Here is a 19,152-nt window from a genome sequence, read left to right as displayed (position 1 = left end):
GCCCCACTTCCACCTTACCAGAGAACCAGTGTACATTTTACACATATTGATTGATGTCTCATGTCTCCCTAAAATGCATAAAAGCAAACTGTACCCCCAGCCACCTTGGGCACATGTCTCAGGACTTCCTGAGGCTGTGTCATGGACGCATTCTTAACCTTGGTAAAATAAACTATCTAAATTGACTGAGACCTGGTTCAGATATTTTGCATTCACACAGGACTATATATTATGTGAAAAAGCGTTTAATAAATAAAAATATGAGGCCGGGCGAGTTGGCTCACGCATGTAATCCCAACACTTTGGGAGGCCGAGGCGGGTGGATCACGACGTCAGGAGATCGAGACCATCCTGGCTAACACAGTGAAACCCTGTCTCTACTAAAAATACAAAAAATTAGCTGGGTGTGGTGGCCGGTGCCTATAGTCCCAGCTACTTACGAGGCTGAGGCAGGAGAATGGCGTGAACGGGAGGCAGAGCTTTGCAGTGAGCCGAGATTGCGCCACTGCACTCCAGCCTGGGCGACAGAGCGAGACTCCATCTCAAAAAAAATTAGTAATAAAAAAGTTAAAATATGAGTATTCTTAAACTAGAAATAATTCTTAGCATATATCTCATGCCTTTCTAATTTTGAATAAAAGAAACTTCACTCACACCAGGTATGTCTGGGGGTCATTCTGGTGATCCTAGCCTGTTCTAAGAAAGGTCTGGAATATTTGTAGGAGTTTCATAATTTAATGTCTATATAATTATCATCTAGTACTTCAATTAGAATATTAGAAGTGGTGAATGCAGAGATGACACATTACCATTACCGTTCACAGGTTCACCATTTACAGTTGTGTCCTATATAAGACATATGATTGAGGGTGAGTGCGCTGAAATGCAGCCCATAGTTTCTTCGTCATGGTACAAGACCATTGATATGGAGCTTGGGCACCTTATTCCATTTTTACCACAGGTAGCTTGTGGGCTTTCAGGTAGCCTGGGCCTTTAAGGAACTGTTGTGAGCTGTGTTTTACCGGAATTCAGCTGGCCACAGGATTAAAAGACAACCAGAAGGTATTTCAGTAGAGAGAATTTAGTACAGATTTATGCCAGAGAGAGAATATAAACCAACAGTCTAAGGAACTAGTTGAATAGATGTTGGGGGGCTGTAAAGCAAAGGAGAGCCCTGGGGCAACCTAGAGCTGATGAGTGCAGGGAGCAGCCCTTTCCCCTGAGCCGCAGAAATGAAGAGAAGGGCCACCTACCACAACCGAAAGGCTTAGAGGATTTGAAACCAGCCTGGCCAACATGGTGAAACCCCCATCTCTACTAGAAATGTAAAAATTAGCTGAGTGTGGTGGCGTGTGCCTGTAATCCTAGCCACTCAGGAAGCTGAGGGAGGAGAATTGCTTCAACCCAGGAGGCGGGGGTTGCAGTGAGCTGAGATGGTGCAACTGCACTCCAGCTTGGTTGACACAAGTGAAACTCCATCTCAAAAAAAAAAAAAAAGTCTTAGAGAAGAGGCTCCATGGAGCTGGGCTTCTCAGCTCAAAGGTCCTGCCTAGCTGCTGCTTGTTACTCAGGACTCAGAGCAGGGCACCTCCTGGAGCTGTGTTATAAGTAAAGTTTTGGTGGTGCAAAAGAAATAGCACTTGAATATACAATTTTCTTTTTTACTTCTCAGCAAGGCGATTTACTTCTGTAGAAGGGTACGCCCTTACAGATGGAGCAATGGTAAGCTCACACTTGGACAAGGGAGGGGAAGGGGTTCTTATCCCTTATGCACATGGCTCCTGCTGCTGTGTCATTCCCCTATTGGCTAGGGTTAGACCACACAGGCTGAACTAATTCCAGTTGGCTAATTTAAAGAGAGTGACAGGGTGAGTGGTTTGGCGGGAGTCAGGGTAGATCAGAATGAGTCAGGGAGGAGCAGGTAGTCAGAGTGAGTCAGGGTAGAGCAGGTGATCAATAAAGGTTGCTTTACGAGGAAGTTAAGTTTAAAAGTAGAAGGCCAAGAATTGAACATACTGACATATTGATTCTTTGAAGAGAAATTTAGAGCTCATATCTAATAATTCCCTCTTCTCGCATTTTCCTTATAGCTCTTTCTCTTCAAACTTCTTTAACATGTCTTGGCTTAGTTGTTCTGCTTGATTTTCCAAAAGAAGAAACTTTTCTCGATAAGGTGGAGATAGGTAAGGCAGATTTTATTAAGTGCCATTTCTATGAGCCTCTGTACCAACCCACGGATGCGTGATATGACACAGCACCCGACAAGAAGAAGTACACCCATTACGGCCGTGAAGGAAGTAAGAATTGAGGCTGTTATTCCTTTCCATTTACCGAACCACTTTTCTAGGCATCCTGTAAAAGGGTCATTTACCCTTGAGTTGTTGGCTAACTCAGACAGAGCAGTCAGACCTTGCAATGCCTTTGTTATGCTTCCATCAGGGGCGGTGGTGTTTGGGATGAAGGTACAACATTGAGTTTTAATTATGAATCAAACTCCTCCTCTTTCTACTAATATCATGTCTAAGGCTATCCTATTTTCCCAAGCTATCTGGCTAGTAGCCACTAATTGCTCAGCTGTTCCTTTAACAGCATCTGTAGTGTAGTTAATAAGTTGCCATTGGTTGTAATAGATGTGTAGTGTATCCAGTTTACATTTTTTTTGTCACCTACCAAAATATTGACTCAAATCCTGCAGCTATTTGATTTCAGGCTTTAAATTGATCTGGTATTCCCCATGAGACTCCAATTGCATCTAAATAGACATGAGAGTCGAAGGGCCCATAAGGGGCTTCTCTTGATTTACAATGTCTTATTTTTTCTTCCTCTGGTTGATGAAATGCCAGGGTGAAAGGGATAGCTAATTGGACTAAAGCACAGGTGCCACTCCAGTTACTCGGCAGAGTATCCAGTAAAGGTCTACCACAATACCATCACAATCTGCTTGGGGACAAACAAGGGCTGACTGATTGGTAAGCTCTTAAAAATTCTTAAGCTCACTGCATCCCTTCTGGTCTCCAAGGAACGCTGTTTCCTCCCTGTCATGAGAGACAGAAAGTGAACTTAGTGTTGGGGGATGGAAGCTGGATGGCCCTCGGAGGCTGACCTGCAGGGTGTCAAACTTCGGGATGTAGCAGAGAGAGAGCTTGGCATGACTTGTTACCCCAGGCTGTAGAATCCTGGAAAAGAGTTGTAGTTTAGTTTTAGGAAATTACAAAAACCAGTTGGGGCAGTCCATCCTTGCTCTTTAGTGGTCCACAGAATGTTGGACCAACTACGGCATAAGAGCTCTACATTGGGGGTAACACTCCTGGTTGACAGTGGGGTCTTTATTGAAATCTCCCTGGATTAAATGGTCCCAATTCACTAATACCTAGTCTGAGGAGAGCCAGGAGGGACAGAGGTACTTTTCTGAAGTGGAGATCTGTCTTCGACTTGGCAAGTCCTTACAGGGTATAAGAAGGCAAGCATCAAATGCAGTAGTTTGAGGTGAAAATGACTTGGTTATGTTAATACTAGATGGTCAGCAATAGAGCGAGGGAAGAAGAAAGAGTAATAGATCAAAGAGTTAAATTCTTAGCTTTAGTTTGGTAGGGTTTTCCCCTGGGACTATGGCCCATGACACTGGATGGAGCAGCGCTTTGTTGACTCAGATGTGATGAGTCCATCCTCTCTCTGCTGTACGGACTGTGGTCTCAGTAGTTAGGAGCACTAAGTAAGAACCTTCCCAGGCTGGCTTGAGCTTCTCCTTCCAGCTTTTGATGAAGATGTGATCCCCAGGCTGATCTTGATGAACCCGGAACTCTAAGGGCGGCGCCTGTACTAATAGACCTTTAGTTTTAAGAGAAGAGAAAGTAGAAAATAGACCAAGTATATAATTTTTTAGGAATTTATCTTTTGTTTCAAAGGTAGGAATATCAGCAGCGGAGTGTAAATAAGGCAATCCATAGAGCATCTCATAGGGAGAAAGACCAGTATCTTTCCGTGGTGCAGTTCGAATTCTCAGCAGGTCAATAGGAAGACACTTGGTCCATGGCAATCGAGTCTCTAAGACTAACTTGGTTAAGTGGTTCTTTAAAGTCCGATTCATTCTTTCTACTCTCCCTGATGAGGGTTGGTGCCAGGGAGTATGTTATTGCCATATAACGTCTATTGTTTGGAATAGCTTTTTAATAATGTGTGTGGTGAGATGAGTTCCATTGTCTGAATCAATGTTTTCTATTAGTCCAAACCTGGATACTATATTTTCAATTAGGGCCTTAACTACATTATTGGCTGTCGCATTTGAAATGGGGATAGCTTCAGCCCAGTGAGTGAGGTGGTTTACTATCACTAGTAAATATTTTAGATGGCCTATTGGAGACATTTCTGTGTAATCAACTTGGATACTTTGGACTGAACTTAAGCCCAGATTCCTTCACCTGAGAGGTAATCTTTTTATAGTTTGTTTATTAGTTTTCTTACATACTAAGCAACTATTTATAACCTGTTTGGCCAGGGTATAAATTCCTATACAACCATGAACTCTGAGAATTATGTCACACATGGCCTGGGGCCCCCAATGGGTCCCTTGATGTAGTTGGGATAAGACTTCCCTCATAAGGGGTTTAGACAACATTTCTCTCTGGTCTGGCAATAACCATTTTCATTCTGAATTCTCTTTAGCGCCTATTTTTATTAGTTTTTCATTTTTGATGGAAGAGAAAATGGGGATTACAGTAGGAGGAGGGAGGTGGGGAGTTAAGTGAAAAATACGCATTTCAGAAGCTGCAACAGCCTGCTTGGCTACCTGATCTGCTGGGTTATTTCCTCGACTTTCAAAAGAAAGGCTTTTCTGGTGTCCGGAAACATGGACAATAGCTATTTCTTCTGGCAACTGAAGATTATTCAATACTTGGGTGATTAGCTCCTTGTGAACACGGTCTTGACCTTTAATATTAATGAGACCCCGTTCAGTCCGAATTTTCCCAAATGTATGAGCCACTCCAAAGGCATACCTGGAATTGGTATAGATGGTTCCTTCCTGGTTCTGTAAGTACTGTAAGGCTTGGCTGAGTGCAAACAGCTCACACGTTTGAGCAGACTAGCTGTTGGGCAAGTTTCCTGACTCAATTTCTACAAGAGTTTCTCTATCAATCACTGAATGCCTATTGTGTCTTTTTCCCTCAATCACCTGGGAGGAACCATCTATGAATAAGTGCCATCCAGTCTGGAAGGGAGTTTCTTCTAGGTCTGGTCAAACCTTTCTATGGTAATAAATTAAATCTAACATGTGTGTTCCCTCCTTAGATTTGGATTTCCTGCTAGGAAACCTGCTGGGTTGAGTGAATTTTCAGTGGTCTATGTTAAATCATTCTTTTCTAACAGAATGGCTTCATACTTTAAGATTCTCGAGTCAGTAAGCCATCTCCCTGCTCTCTGGTTAAAGTAGTTCTAACTTGGTGAGGCGTGCTTGCTGTCAGTTTTCTTCCAAAGGTTAACTTTCTGCTTTCTTTGACTAATACTGTGGTAGCCATGTTGGACTGGATGCATTGAGGCCATCCACAAGTGACTGGGTCTAAGACGTTTGATAGGAAGGCCACGGTCTGCCGGCAGCCTCCGTGTTCTTGAGTCAGCAGTCCTAAAGCTACTCCACCGTCCACATTAACAAAAAGGTGGAATGGCTTTTCTGGGGAGGGTAAGGCTAAAACGGGGCAGTTATGAGCCTTTCCTTCAGCTCCTCGACTTGATTAACTTCCCCAGAAGTCCACAGGATATGGTTAGGCTTCTCCTGGGCAAATTTTCTATATAACAGTTTACTTTGCAGTGCATATGAGTCAATCCATAAGTGGCAGTATCCAACTAAGCCTAAAAATTTCCTGAGTTCTTGTTTATTTTGAGGAAAGGGTAGGGACATGTTTCCCTCGATTTGTTCAGGCCTTATTCTTCACTTGCCTGCACTTACTAAGTGGCCTAAATATTTAACTTTGGGCTTTACATACTCAAGCTTTCTTTTTGAGACTCGTAGCGACCCTCAAACTGCAGATGGTTAAGAATATGTGTAGAGAAGTCAGTTACCTTCCCTGTATCTTCATCAGATTTAAGAAGGTCATCCACTTACTAGAGAAGGCATATTTGTTCTGGGATGACAACTTTTTCTAGAACTTGTTGTAAAATTTGGGCAAAAAGACTGTGGGAGAATGGAATGGAGAATGGAATGGAATGGAATGTAGAATGGTATGGAGGATGCAATGGAATGGAGAATGGAATGGAATATGGAATGGAATGGTGAATGGAATGGAAGGGAGAATGGAATGGAATGGAGAATGGAATGGAATTGGAAATTGAATGAGGAATGGAAAGGAATGGGTAATGGAATGGAATGGAGAATGGAATGGAATGGAGAATGGAATGGGATGTAGAATGCAGAATGGAATGCAATGGACAATGGAAAATGGAATGGAATGGAGAATGAAATGAAATGGAGCATGCAATGGAATGGAATGGAGAATGCAGTGGAAAGGACAGTGGAATGGAATGGAAAATGGAATGGAACAGAGAATGGAACGGAGAATGGAATGGAATGGAACGGAATGGAGGATGGAATGGAATGGAGTGGAACGGAGAATGGAATGGAATGGAGAAGAGAATGGAGAATGTAATGGAATGAAGAATGGAATACAATGGAGAATGGAATAGAATGGAATAGAGAAAGGAATTGAATGGAAGGGAATGGAGAATGAAATGGAATGGAGAATGGAATGGAATGGAGAAAGGAATGGAATGGAATGGAAAATGGAATGGAGAATGGAATGAAGAATGGAATGGAGAATGGAATGGAATGGAGAAGGGTATGGAACAGAATGGAGAATGGAAGAGAATGGAATGGAGAATGGAAGGGAATGGAATGGAGAATGGAAGGGAATGGAAAGGAGAATGGAATGCAGTGAAGAATGGAATAGAATAGATAGTGGAATGGAGAATGGAATGGAAAGTGGAATGGAATGGAGCATGGAATGCAATGAAATGGAGAATTGAGCGGAGAAGGGAATGGAATGGAATGGAAAGGAGAGAATGGAATGGAATGGGGAATGGAATGCAGTGGTGAGTAGGATGGAATGGAAAATGGAATGGAGGATGGAATGGGAATGGAATGGAGGAAAGAGAACATGGAATGGAGAATGGAATTGAATGTAGAATGGAATGTAATGGAGAATGGAATGGAATAGAGAATGCTGTGGAATGCAGTGGAGAATGGAAGAGAATGGAATGGAGAATGGGATGGAATGCAGTGGTGAATAGAATGGAATGGAGGATGGTATGCAGAATGGAATGGAATGGAAGGGAGCATGGAATGGAATGGAGAATGGAATGGAATGGAGAATGGAATGAAATGGAGTGGAGAATGGAAGGGAATAGAGAATGGAATGGAATGGAGAATGGAATGGAGTGGAGAATGGAATAGAATGGATGATGGTATGGAGAATGGAATGGAATGGAGAATGGAATGGACAATGCATTGGAATGGAGAATGGAAAAGAGCGGAATGGAATGGAATGGAGGATGGAATGGAAAGGAGGATGGAAAGGAATGGAAAGTGGAATGAAGTGGAATGTGGAGTGGAATGGAGAATGGAATGAAATGGAAAATGAACTGGAATGGAGAATGTAAGGGAATTGAATGGAAAATGGTATGGAATGGAGAATTACATAGAATGGACAATGGAATGGAATATAGAATGGAGCATAGAGTGGAATGAAATGAAGAATGGAATGAAGAATAGTGTGGAATGGAAGGGAAAATGGAGAATGGAATAGAATCGAGAATTGAATGGAATGGAATGGAGAATAGAATGCAATGGAATGGGATGGACATGAATGGAGAATGGAGTGAAATAGAATGCAGAATGGAATGGAATGGAATGGAGAATGGAATGGAATGTGGAATGGAATGGAATGAAGAATGGAGAATGGAATAGAGTGGAATGGGAAGTGGAATGGAATGGAGAATGGAATGGAATGCCAATAGAATGGAATGAAGAATGGAATGGAGAATGGAATAGAATGCCAATAGAATGGAATGAAGAATGGAATGGAGAATGGAATAGAATGGAATGCACAGTGAAATGGATGGAGAATGGAATGGAATATGGAATGTTAGGGAGACTGCAATGGAATGTGAAATGTAATGTATTGGAATATGGAATGCAATGGAGAATGAAATGGAATGGACAATGGAATGGAATGGACAATGGAGTGGAGAATGGAAGGGAATGGAATGCAGAATGGAATGGAAGCAAATGGAGAATAGAATGGAAGGGAATGGGGAATGGAATGCAATGGCGATTTGAATGCGGAATGGAATGCAATGGAAAGGGGAATGGAATGGAATGGAGAATGGATTGGAATGGAATGGAGAATGGATTGGAATGGAATAGAGAACGGTTTGGAATGGAATGGAGAATGAAATGGAATAGAGAATGGAATGAAATGGAGAATGGAATGGAATGGAATGGAATGGAGATTGAGCTGGAATGGAGCTCCATTCCGTTCCATACCATTCTCCATTCCATTCCATTCTCCATACAATTCGACTGTATGGAATTGTATGGAATTGTAGAGAATGGAACGGAATGGAGAATGGAAGAGAATGGAATGGGATGCAGTGGTGAACAGAATGGAATGGAGAATGGAATAGAATGGAATGGAATGGAATGGAGAATGGTAGGGAATGGAATGGAGAATGGTAGGGAATAGAATGGAGAATGGAAGGGAATGGAATGGAGAATGGAATGGAATCGAGAATGCAGAATGGAATGGAGAATGTAATTGATTACAGAATGGAATGGAATAGAGAATGAACTAGAATGGAATGCATTCTCCATTCCAGTTCATTTTCCATTTCATTCCATTCTCCATTCCACTCCACATTCCACTTCATTCCACTTTCCATTCCTTTCCATCCTCCTTTCCATTCCATTCTCCATTCCATCCTCCATTCCATTCCATTCCGCTCTTTTCCATTCTCCATTCCAATCCATTGTCCATTCCATTCTCCATTCCATTCCACTGCCCATTCCATTCCATTCTCCATTCCATTCCATTCTCCATACCATCATCCATTCCATTCCATTCCATTCTCCACTCCATTCCATTCTCCATTCCATTCCATTCTCTATTCCCTTCCATTCTCCACTCCATTTCATTCCATTCTCCATTCCATTCCATTCTCCATTCCATTCCATGCTCCCTTCATTCCATGCTCCCTTCCATTCCATTCCATTCTGCATACCATCCTCCATTCCATTCTATTCACCACTGCATTCCATCCCATTCTCCATTCCACTCCATTCTCCATTCCAGCCTCCATTACATTTCATTCTATTCCATTCTCCATTCCATTCTATTCACCACTGCATTCCATTCCATTCTATTCTCCATTCCATTCTCCATTGCATTCCATATTCTATTCCTTTCTCCACTCTATTCCATTCTCCATTCCATTACATTTTCCATACCATCCTCCATTCCATTCCATTCTATTCACCACTGCATTCCATTCCATTCTCCATTCCATCCTCCATTACATTTCATTCTATTCCATTCTCCCTTCCAGCCTATTCATCACTGTATTCCATTCCATTCTATTCTCCATTGCATTCCATATTCTATTCCTTTCTCCATTCTGTTCCATTCCATTTTCCATACCATCTTCCATTCCATTCTATTCACCACTGCATTCCATTCCATTCTCCGTTACATTCTATTCTCCATTCCATTCCATACTCCATTTTCCATTCCATTCCATACCATTCTCCATCATTGCATTTCATGCTCCATTTCATTCCATGCTCCATTCCATTCCATTCTCCATACCATCCTCCATTCCATTCCATTCTATTCCATTCCATCTCCATTCCATTCCATTCTCCATTCCGTTCCATTCCATCTCCATTCTCTATAATGGAATGGAGAATAGAATGGCATGCAGTGGTGAATAGAACGGAATGGAGAATGGAATGGAATGGGGAATGGAATGAAATGGAGCATGAAATGCAATGATGGAGAATGGTATGGAATGGAATGGAAAATGGAGTATGGAATGGAATGGAGAATAGAATGTAACGGAGAATGGAATGGAATGCAGTGGTGAATAGAATGGAATGGAGGATGGTATGGAAAATGGAATGGAATAGAATGGAGAAAGGAATAGAATATGGAGTGCAATGGAGAATAGAATGGAATGGCGAATGGAATAGAATGCAGAATGGAATGGATTGCGGAATGGAATGGATTGCGGGATGGAATAGAATGAAGGAGAATGGAGAATGAAATAGAATGGAATGGAGAATGGAATGGAATGTGGAATGGAATGGAATGCGGAATGGAATGGAATGTGGAATGGAATGGAATGCGGAATGGAATGGAATGCAGAATGGAATGGATTGCAGAATGGAATGGATTGTGGAATGGAATAGAATGAAGAAGAATGAAGAATTCATAGTGAATTGAGAATGGAATGATATGTGGAATGCAGTGTAGTGGAGAATGGAATGTAATGGAGAATGGAATTGATTGGGGAATTGAATGGAGAAGAATGGAATGGAGAATGGAATGGAATGGAATAGAGAATTGAATGGAGTGGAATGGAGAATGGAATGGAATGCAGAATGGAATGGAATGGAGAATGGAATGGAATGGAATGGGGAATGGAATGGAATGCGGAATGGACATGGAATGTTTCCATGCTTGAAAACAGAATAACTTTCAACTATAACTACATTTTTAACCTTTCTGCCACATCAAATCTATATTAGGTATAAGTCAAAATTAGTTTAACCAGCTACTTGATTGAAGGGAGAAATTGTTTTATTTTTTATTCTAGATTATGATTTTAAATTCCTGCTCATCTCAGTAGTTTTCTAGTTGAAACCTATATGGAAGATAGTAAACATGTTTATAATTCTCTTTATAGGGGATCCTCCATTTCTACCAGAATCCTTTGACCGAATTCTTCTGGATGCACCCTGTAGTGGAATGGGACAGAGACCAAACATGGCCTGTACTTGGTCTTTGAAGGAAGTGGCATCATATCAGCCATTACAGCGAAAACTCTTCACTGCAGTATGTGGTGGTCTGTTTTTATGAAAGAAAGTTAACTTTTGCTACTTTGATGTTTAAACTACTGACAGCAATCTCCATAGCAGCGTTCATTACAATAGCCAAAAGGTGGGAGCAACCCAAGAGTCTGTTGACAGATACATGGATAACAGAATGTGCTATATCCATACATGGAACATTATTCAGCTTTAAAAGGGAATAAGATTCTGATACAGGCACAACATGGGTGAACCTGGAAAACATTATGCTTGGTAATATGAACCAGACACAAAAGGAAAAATGCTGTAAGATTTTGCTTATATGAGGTAGCTGGGAAATTCATAGACAGGAAGAAGAACAGATATTACCAGGCATTGTGGGGCTGGGAGATTGAGGAGCTATTGTTTAATGGGTATAGACTTGCAGTTTGGGATAATAAAAAAGTTCTGGAGATGAATGGTGGTGATCATTGCCCAGCAATGAGACTGTACTGAATGTCATTATTGACTTAAAATGGCTAAAATGGTAAATTTTATGTTATTTATATTTTAACACACACACACACACACACACACACATACAACTGAGAGGACCTAGTTTTAAATATAGGAAGTTTTCCTTTAAGTTGACTCACCTTTAAGATATACAGGCAATAGTAGAATTTCATCACTGAGATATTTAATAAATTTCAAATATTCTCTATCTGAAAAAAAGTCACTGAGTTGTTAACTTGTAGTTACTAATTGATGTAAAGAATTAGATATAAAATAAATTACTCTTTTAAAAAAAAAAAAAAATAGAGTTCTTGGCTGGGTATGGTGGCTCGCGCCTATAATCCCAGCACTTTGGGAGGCTGAGGCGGGCTGGTCACCTGAGGTCAGGAGTTTGAGACCAGCCTGGCCAACATGGCAAAACCCCGTCTCTACTAAAAATACAAAAAATTAGCTGGGCGTGGTTATGGGCGCCTGTAGTCCCAGCTACTTGGGAGGTTGAGGCAGGAGAATTGCTTGAACCCGGGAGGCGAAGGTTGCAGTGAGCTGGAGTCATGCCACTGTACTCCAGCCTGGGCAACAGAGCAAGATTGTCTCAAAAAAAAAGGAGTTTTTTTTGGGTCATCTTTAGAAGAAGGCCCAATAGGAAGCAAAACTCATTGATAAAAACAGGAAGAGACAGTGGCCAGCATAGGATATAGGAGAACCATAAAAACTGTACAAATTTAACTTGTCTCCAGCACTTTCAGAAGAAGCCCAGATAGAACATTTGAGGATTTCTCCTAGTCTTTCAAAAATGACTCAGTGGATTTCAGAGTGTATAGGCCGTGTTTGATCATAGATGAATTCATTATTTCCTCCCAGTCCTCCAAAATACGCAGCTAGAGCAACAATGGATGTTCTATAATGATTTAGTCTCTAAAGCTGTCTTTGAGTACATTCTGAGTCAACTCTCCTGGTGTTTCCTTTCATACACAAAGGTAGCACTGGTTGTGTATTATTTAACTTCGTCTTTTTCTATGAAGTCTCAGAACTCATCCTCAGAATTAAAACAGCAAGCAGCAAAAAGGAAGCTTTACTTACAGCCGAAACCCACTTTGACTTGAGAATAAAATTAGGATACTTCTGTAAAGGACTTGGATTTCTGTTCTTATTAGGTCACAGCAAAAATGGAATTTTAAAAGGCTACTAGGAGTAGATGAATGATCTCAATGAGAAGGAAAAGCTGACAGTTTATGAGAGAGAACTTGAGAATATAGCAGGTGTGCCATTTGGCATGGAGAGAAATCGAGAATGTGGACTTGAGCCATGTTGACTTGAGCCATGGCTCTTCTACCTAAGTGACTTTAGGTACATTGTTTTCTATATCTGAGTAGCAGGGATAACAGCTCTACCTATTAGGAATACCTCACTGATGATAGTCATCTTACTTTGTGGTTGTTATAAGGATTTATTGAGAAAAATTCATGTACAGTGTTTCACACAGTAACTGGCACATAGTAATAAAGTTTAAATTTTGATCAGCATACTCTGATTTAAAAAGCACAAGTATGTATACTCTATTTTTAAAGATTTCCTTTAAATTTTTTAAAATTAGGAGCTTGAAAAATTGAACTTTAGGTATTTGAGACAAATCCATTTTAGCACAGTACCTTATCTCCTGATTAATTTATTCAACAAGTACTCATAGATCACCTACCGTATGCAAGACGCTATTCTAGATGTTGATGGTACAGCATTGAGAAAGTAGACAAACACAAACCATTCACAAGATTTCTGTTCTAACTAGGAAAGGAAATAAATAAATGAGTTTTTTAGTATATTAGAAGGCAATAATGCAATGGCCCTATGGAGCAAACTAAGGAACTAGGGATAGGAGTGTTGGATTGGAATAGTTGCAGATTTACAGAGTGCCCAGGAACGTGACATACATGCAAAGATAAGGAGTAAGCAGTGCAGAGAATTAAGAGGGCTTTCCCAACTGCTGCAAAGATTCTGAGGTACCAGTGTGTCTTGTGTGTTCCAGAAACAGCAGGAGGCCAGTGTTGCCAAAGTCAAATGGGCCAGAGTAACAGGTGTACAGGAGGAGGTCAGAGAGGCAACAAGAGACTTGTTTATGTCTGACCTCAGAGACCTCTGTAAGGACTTTGTCTTTGACTCTAAGTGATCATGTAAGGACTTTGGCTTTGACTGTAAGTGATTATGGAGGACATGTGAGGGGCTTGGGGCTGAGAAGAGACAAGCTTAAAAGGACTGCTTTGGCTGCTGTACTGAGACTAGATTGCAGGAGGGCAGGGAATAAAGCAGGTTGATGAAGTAGGAGGCGGATGGAATAATCCAGGCAAACAATAAAGAGGCTTGGACCACAATGATAGCAGTGGAAGTGGTGAGAAGTGGCGAAATTCTGGCTAGAATGTGAAGGTAGAGCCAATAGGACTTGCTGATGGTTGGGGGAGTCAGAAAAAGAGGCATAAAGGAAAATCTGAGGTTTGGGACCTGAGATTCTGGAAAGATAGGAAAACTTATGCAGTAGATTTCAGAGGGAAAGTAGGAGTTCATTTTGGGACATGTCAAGTTTGATAGTATTATAGAAATGTTGAGAAGGGCCAGAGCCATGGCTCACGCCTGCAATCCCAGCACTTTGGGAGGCCAAGGTGGGAGGATTGCTTGAGCCCAGGAGTGTAAGACAAGCCTGGGCAACAGTGAGACCTCATCTCTATTTAAAAAAATAAGAATAAAAAAGAAATGTTAATAAGCCAACTGAACATTTAAGTAGGGAATTTAACAAGGTGATCTGGCCTAAAAATGTAAATTTGTGAGTTTTCAGCATAAAAAATGGTATCCAAACGCATGAAGGTGAATGATTATATTTGGGGAAGTCTTGGTCCATCTGGAGTATGACAGTTCCAAGATAATGAAATGCACCTAGTCTAGGCTGCAAGTGTTGCTCTTGCGTACTCTAATTACAGAAGGAATCCTTGTCAGGTAGAACATCATTTTATTTATCCTAAACATTTGAAAGACATTATACCTTATGCTATGAAATTCATTCACATGTTTATCTGGTCTTGTGCTATGTGTGGTCTGATCACAGTTTTCTTTAGGCAGTTCAGCTGCTGAAGCCAGAGGGTGTGCTGGTTTATAGCACGTGCACTATAACACTGGCCGAAAATGAAGAACAAGTTGCCTGGGCCCTGACAAAATTTCCTTGCCTTCAGCTTCAGCCCCAGGTAGGAGTAATTTCATTTTTCTCTGTGTAATAAGATAAATCACAGAAACTGAAGCACTGTGGTAATCAGGGTGTTAACGAAGAAATAAGTAAAACTTCCAAAGTGAACACTGTAATAAACAAGAATGCTTATCTAATTAAATCCGCTTTAGACTGCCCATAATTTGCATGTCCTGACAAAGTTTTTTCTCATCTTTGTTCCTGCCATTGTGTTAAAATGGCACAGAGCTTGGGAGTGTTTTTGTTATGTGTTTATTCCACTTGTAGCTATTCATGTTACTCGGCACCATTTTTCTAAAAAGATTTTTTTCTTCCTTCCCAGTCCTATATTTTTCTGATGTGGAAAATGTTGAGCATTTTCTCTCATGTCACATCAAAGCTCAAATGAGCTTTAATAACTGTGGGATATCAGAAGACCAGCTGAAAGGGAAAAAAGTATTTCTGGATTATTGCTTATTATATAAAATGTATAATATTTAAAAAGCTTTGTTACACTTTCTTTTACCTAACACAACTCTTTCTGTTATGGTCTTTATTAGAAATGTATTTTTGATTCAATTTTTAGCCCAGGATATTTGAGATTAAGTTTAAATCTGTAATAATGCTCGCATACATTCAGATACATTGAGCATCTAACTTTAGTACCTTTCTATACAGAAATTAGGTAATGGGAATACATAAATAAAGACAATTCAGAGATGGTTTCTAGTCTCGTAAATTAAGATAATTACATTGTAGATGAAAGGAAGACTTCGGAATTCATTTGGAAATATACACATACTCAAAATATATACCTAAAAGGGATGGGAAGTTTTCCCCTGACCTCCATGGGGTAATAAACGATCTGTTTTCTTAAGTATATATCTGAAAACCTATCTTCATTAACATGCAAATGATTGTCTGTGATGGTGACTTAGGATTGTAGATCTTCTTCAGTAGTTTGCAAGTGTCACTCAAGGCCTTATGATTCCTCTAAACTAATTGATACAGCCTTAAATTATGTCTACCTTTCTAATGTTTGTTTTTCTAGAAACTTTTCTCACCCAACTGGTACGGGTCAGAGAGAGGTACCTTCGATGCCTAAAGACCACCTTTCAGTTTTGGAAAATGTTAAATAAAGCTGAATTTTTTCTGTTGCTTTCTTTTTTCTTTTTCTTCTTCTTCTTCCCCTCCCCGTCCCCACTCCCTTCCTTCTCTTTTCTTTTCTTTTTTTTCATTTTTTATTTTTTGAGACGGAGTGTCACTCTGTCGCCCAGGTTGGATTGCCCAGGCACAATCTTGACTCACAGCAACCCCTGCCTCCTGGGCAATTCTCATGCCTCAGCCTCCCAAGTAACTGGGATTACAGGCATGCACCACCACACCTGGCTAATTTTTGTATTTTTGGTAGAGACAGGGTGTCACCTTGTTGGCCAGGCTGGTCTTGAACTCCTGACCTCAGGTGATCAGCCCGCCTCGGCCTCCCTAAGTGCTGGGATTATAGGTGTGAGCCACTGTGCCTGGCTTTTGCTGCTTTATTGATAATAATGTTCCATTTACTGAGTCCCTGCTGTATGCTAGGTGTGATACCACCTTCTTTACTTAAGCCCTGTTTAATAGATGAGGAAATGTGGTTAGTTAACATTACCTAAAGTCACACAGCTAAAATGTGGTAGAGCTGCAATTTGAGTTCACTTGTTTCCAGCTAGGAAGCTCAGGCCTTTGGTAATGTCACAGTGCTTGATAAGCATGTAATAATAGGTATTTGTTCATCAGGTGACGCATAGTATTGCTTTCCCACTTTACTGTCTGGAAAGCAGCACGTATTTTCCACCAAAATGAAAGGCATTTACTCATTTTTCTATTTTTGGAAGATGTAGTCGTTACAGCCCAATTTGTCTTTTAACTTAAATTGTAGCAGGCATACTTGCTAATTACAGGATGTTCATCCATATTGATCCACTTTCTCCAAACAGGAACCGCAGATTGGAGGAGAAGGAATGAGGGGAGCTGGGCTCTCATGTGAACAATTGAAACAGCTGCAGCGATTTGATCCGTCGGCTGTGCCATTACCGGACACTGACATGGACTCTCTTAGAGAGGCCAGAAGAGAAGACATGTTGCGTCTGGCTAATAAGGACTCTATAGGTTTTTTTATTGCAAAATTTGTAAAATGCAAAAGCACATAGGAGAGGGATGGATGCTCAGAAATGAAAATTCCAAACATTTGCTGTCTGTGGTTTTTTTTTTTTTTTTTTTTTTTTTTTAAACCAAAGTGTTGTCAGGCCAACTGAATGATGACGTGGTTGCTAAGGAAACAGAAAAGGCTGCCAGCTGTTTTACCAGGGATCCAGAGACATAGAGGAAGTAGGGGGTGGTATGAGATTATATTTTCTGTTTTTAAAAGAATTTTTTTCTTTGTGTATTTAGTAGAGTATAAAGAAAAGCAGATACCTATAGATGTCTGGAGCATATTTTCATTTGTGATCTAATGTTTTAATTTGTAAAGTATCCAAGTCATTTTTAACGTTAAAAATTAGTGAATCTAACAAAAGAAATAAATTAGCAATATTTGATGTGGTTATGAAAAGTTGTTTTTGTTCCTAGGTTCCTAGTTTCTTAAGGATTCAGGGCGTGGGAAATAAAACAATGACTATGTGCCAATAATGGAGGTAAGTATTTTACCTGAGTCTCTGTCTGCTTATTTAGTAAATCAACCCCCTTTCAAATGAAGTCTGGACCTCCTCTAAATGATAGTGTGAAGTGATAGTCTAAAGACTGTCATAGTCTAAATGATAGTCTATGTTTAATGTTTTTCATAATTTTAAACGAAAAAGTAAAATGAGTATTTTCTTCACTTTGTAGATTTAGAAAATGAGATTATTCTACAATTTGGATAACTTATCATGTATTTGAAACATATAAGTTAATAGAAAATGCTTGGTGAGAAAGAAAAAACCAGCTCTGGCAGCTGGGTAGTGGCCTGGCCTGACCCTTACAGCTGGGCCTTGGTGTTCTCCTGTTGAACATAAACAGTTTCACCTAACACCAACATCAGACAAGGCAGCTGTACCTATCATAGATCCAGACAAAAAAAGACCACAATCAAGTCTGAATTCAGACAAAAAACAGATCATCCTTCGAATTGCAAAAATCAAGCATCCCACTGTAGTGGCCAAAATAAGTGACTGCTTTTCAATTTAATTTTACTTTTTAAAGACAAGTTCTTGCTCTGCCACCCAGGCTGGAGTGCAGTGGCATGATTTCATAGCTCACTGCAACCTCAAACTGCTGGGCTAAAGCAATCTTCCTGCCTCAGCCTCCCATGTAGCTAGGACAACACAGTTGGGTGCTACCATGCTTGGCTAATTTTTTTTTTTTTTTTTTAAAGAGATGGGATCTTGCTGTGTTACCCAAGCTGGTCTTGAACTCCTGGCCTGAAGCAGTCCCACCGCCTTGGCCTTCTAAAGCACTGGGATTACATATGTTAGCCATTGCACCCAGCCAGCTTTTAAAAAACATTACAGCCTTAGGATTTTGCCTTCCTATTGGCTTTTTAGATCAATCAGAATACTTAATACCCAGCCATAGTTTTCAGGCTGTCTCGTGGTGTTAAATCCATACTGTTTTGTTAACTTTCATTCAAATCACCCAAAAGTTATTAGGCCTTGGGCTTAAGAAATGGACAATTGGTTAATAGTTTGATTTCCACCCCCCCCCCGCCCCCCACCACAGGTTTTCTTTAGGAATTTCTCGTAACTATTTATTGTATCCATAAGGATTGCAAGATCTCTTGGATCAGGTTAGACCTTTAGACGGCCTCTTCTTTAAAGAAGGCTTTCTTGAATACCTTTCCCTGAGGTTGGATAGGCACTGCTGCCCTTCTCTGTGCCCCTGGCACCCACATCTAATGTTCTCCTGGCACTTATGACACTCTCATTCAAATTTTCTAGCCATGCACCTTAAGCCGCAGCCCCACGCCTGGGAAACATCCTCCAGGCAGAGACCCTGTCCTGCCGTTTCTCTCAGTCACAGCTTCAGAGCAGACAGTCAATAGATGATTATTGTTTGAGAGAAAAATTACTTCAAGCAAACACGTGTCTCTCTTACATCCCTCATTCTGCCTTATATCCAGTAGCTATCATTTGACTAAAGAGAAACACTTTTCCTGTGGGACTTATCTTTTTAGGGCTCAGCATACCTCCTTAAACTTTAAATGTCTTTTAAGAAACTCTACAAAAATCATTTTCTGTAATGCTTGCTGCACATCCTTATTTGCTAAGCTGGGATGAAAATGGCAGAAAATCAGCCTAGCAACAAACTTGTACTGGTGTAAATGTTTGATTAATACCAACAAATATCAAAATAACAATCAATG

The 19,152-nt window shown here is 40.5% G+C and overlaps 1 protein-coding gene across 18 annotated transcripts in view; it reads left to right on the top strand.

The window, feature by feature from the left end:
* NSUN6 (NOP2/Sun RNA methyltransferase 6) overlaps window positions 1-17,350 on the top strand; it is an 87,956-nt gene extending 70,606 nt beyond the window's left edge. For all 18 annotated transcript variants that reach the window (XM_054522021.2, XM_054522024.2, XM_054522018.2 and 15 more), the window contains 3 exons: window positions 10,951-11,099; window positions 14,671-14,796; window positions 16,751-17,350. In XM_054522021.2, the coding sequence (XP_054377996.1) occupies window positions 10,951-11,099; window positions 14,671-14,796; window positions 16,751-16,963 (488 nt within the window). In that variant the 3' untranslated portion in view covers window positions 16,964-17,350. The remainder of the gene's footprint in view (window positions 1-10,950; window positions 11,100-14,670; window positions 14,797-16,750) is intronic.
* Window positions 17,351-19,152: the final 1,802 nt, after the last annotated feature.

Source organism: Pongo abelii, chromosome 8 (genome assembly GCF_028885655.2).
Source record: "Pongo abelii isolate AG06213 chromosome 8, NHGRI_mPonAbe1-v2.0_pri, whole genome shotgun sequence".
NCBI classification, from domain to species: domain Eukaryota; kingdom Metazoa; phylum Chordata; class Mammalia; order Primates; family Hominidae; genus Pongo; species Pongo abelii.
This window is presented reverse-complemented; position numbering and strand designations above follow the sequence as displayed.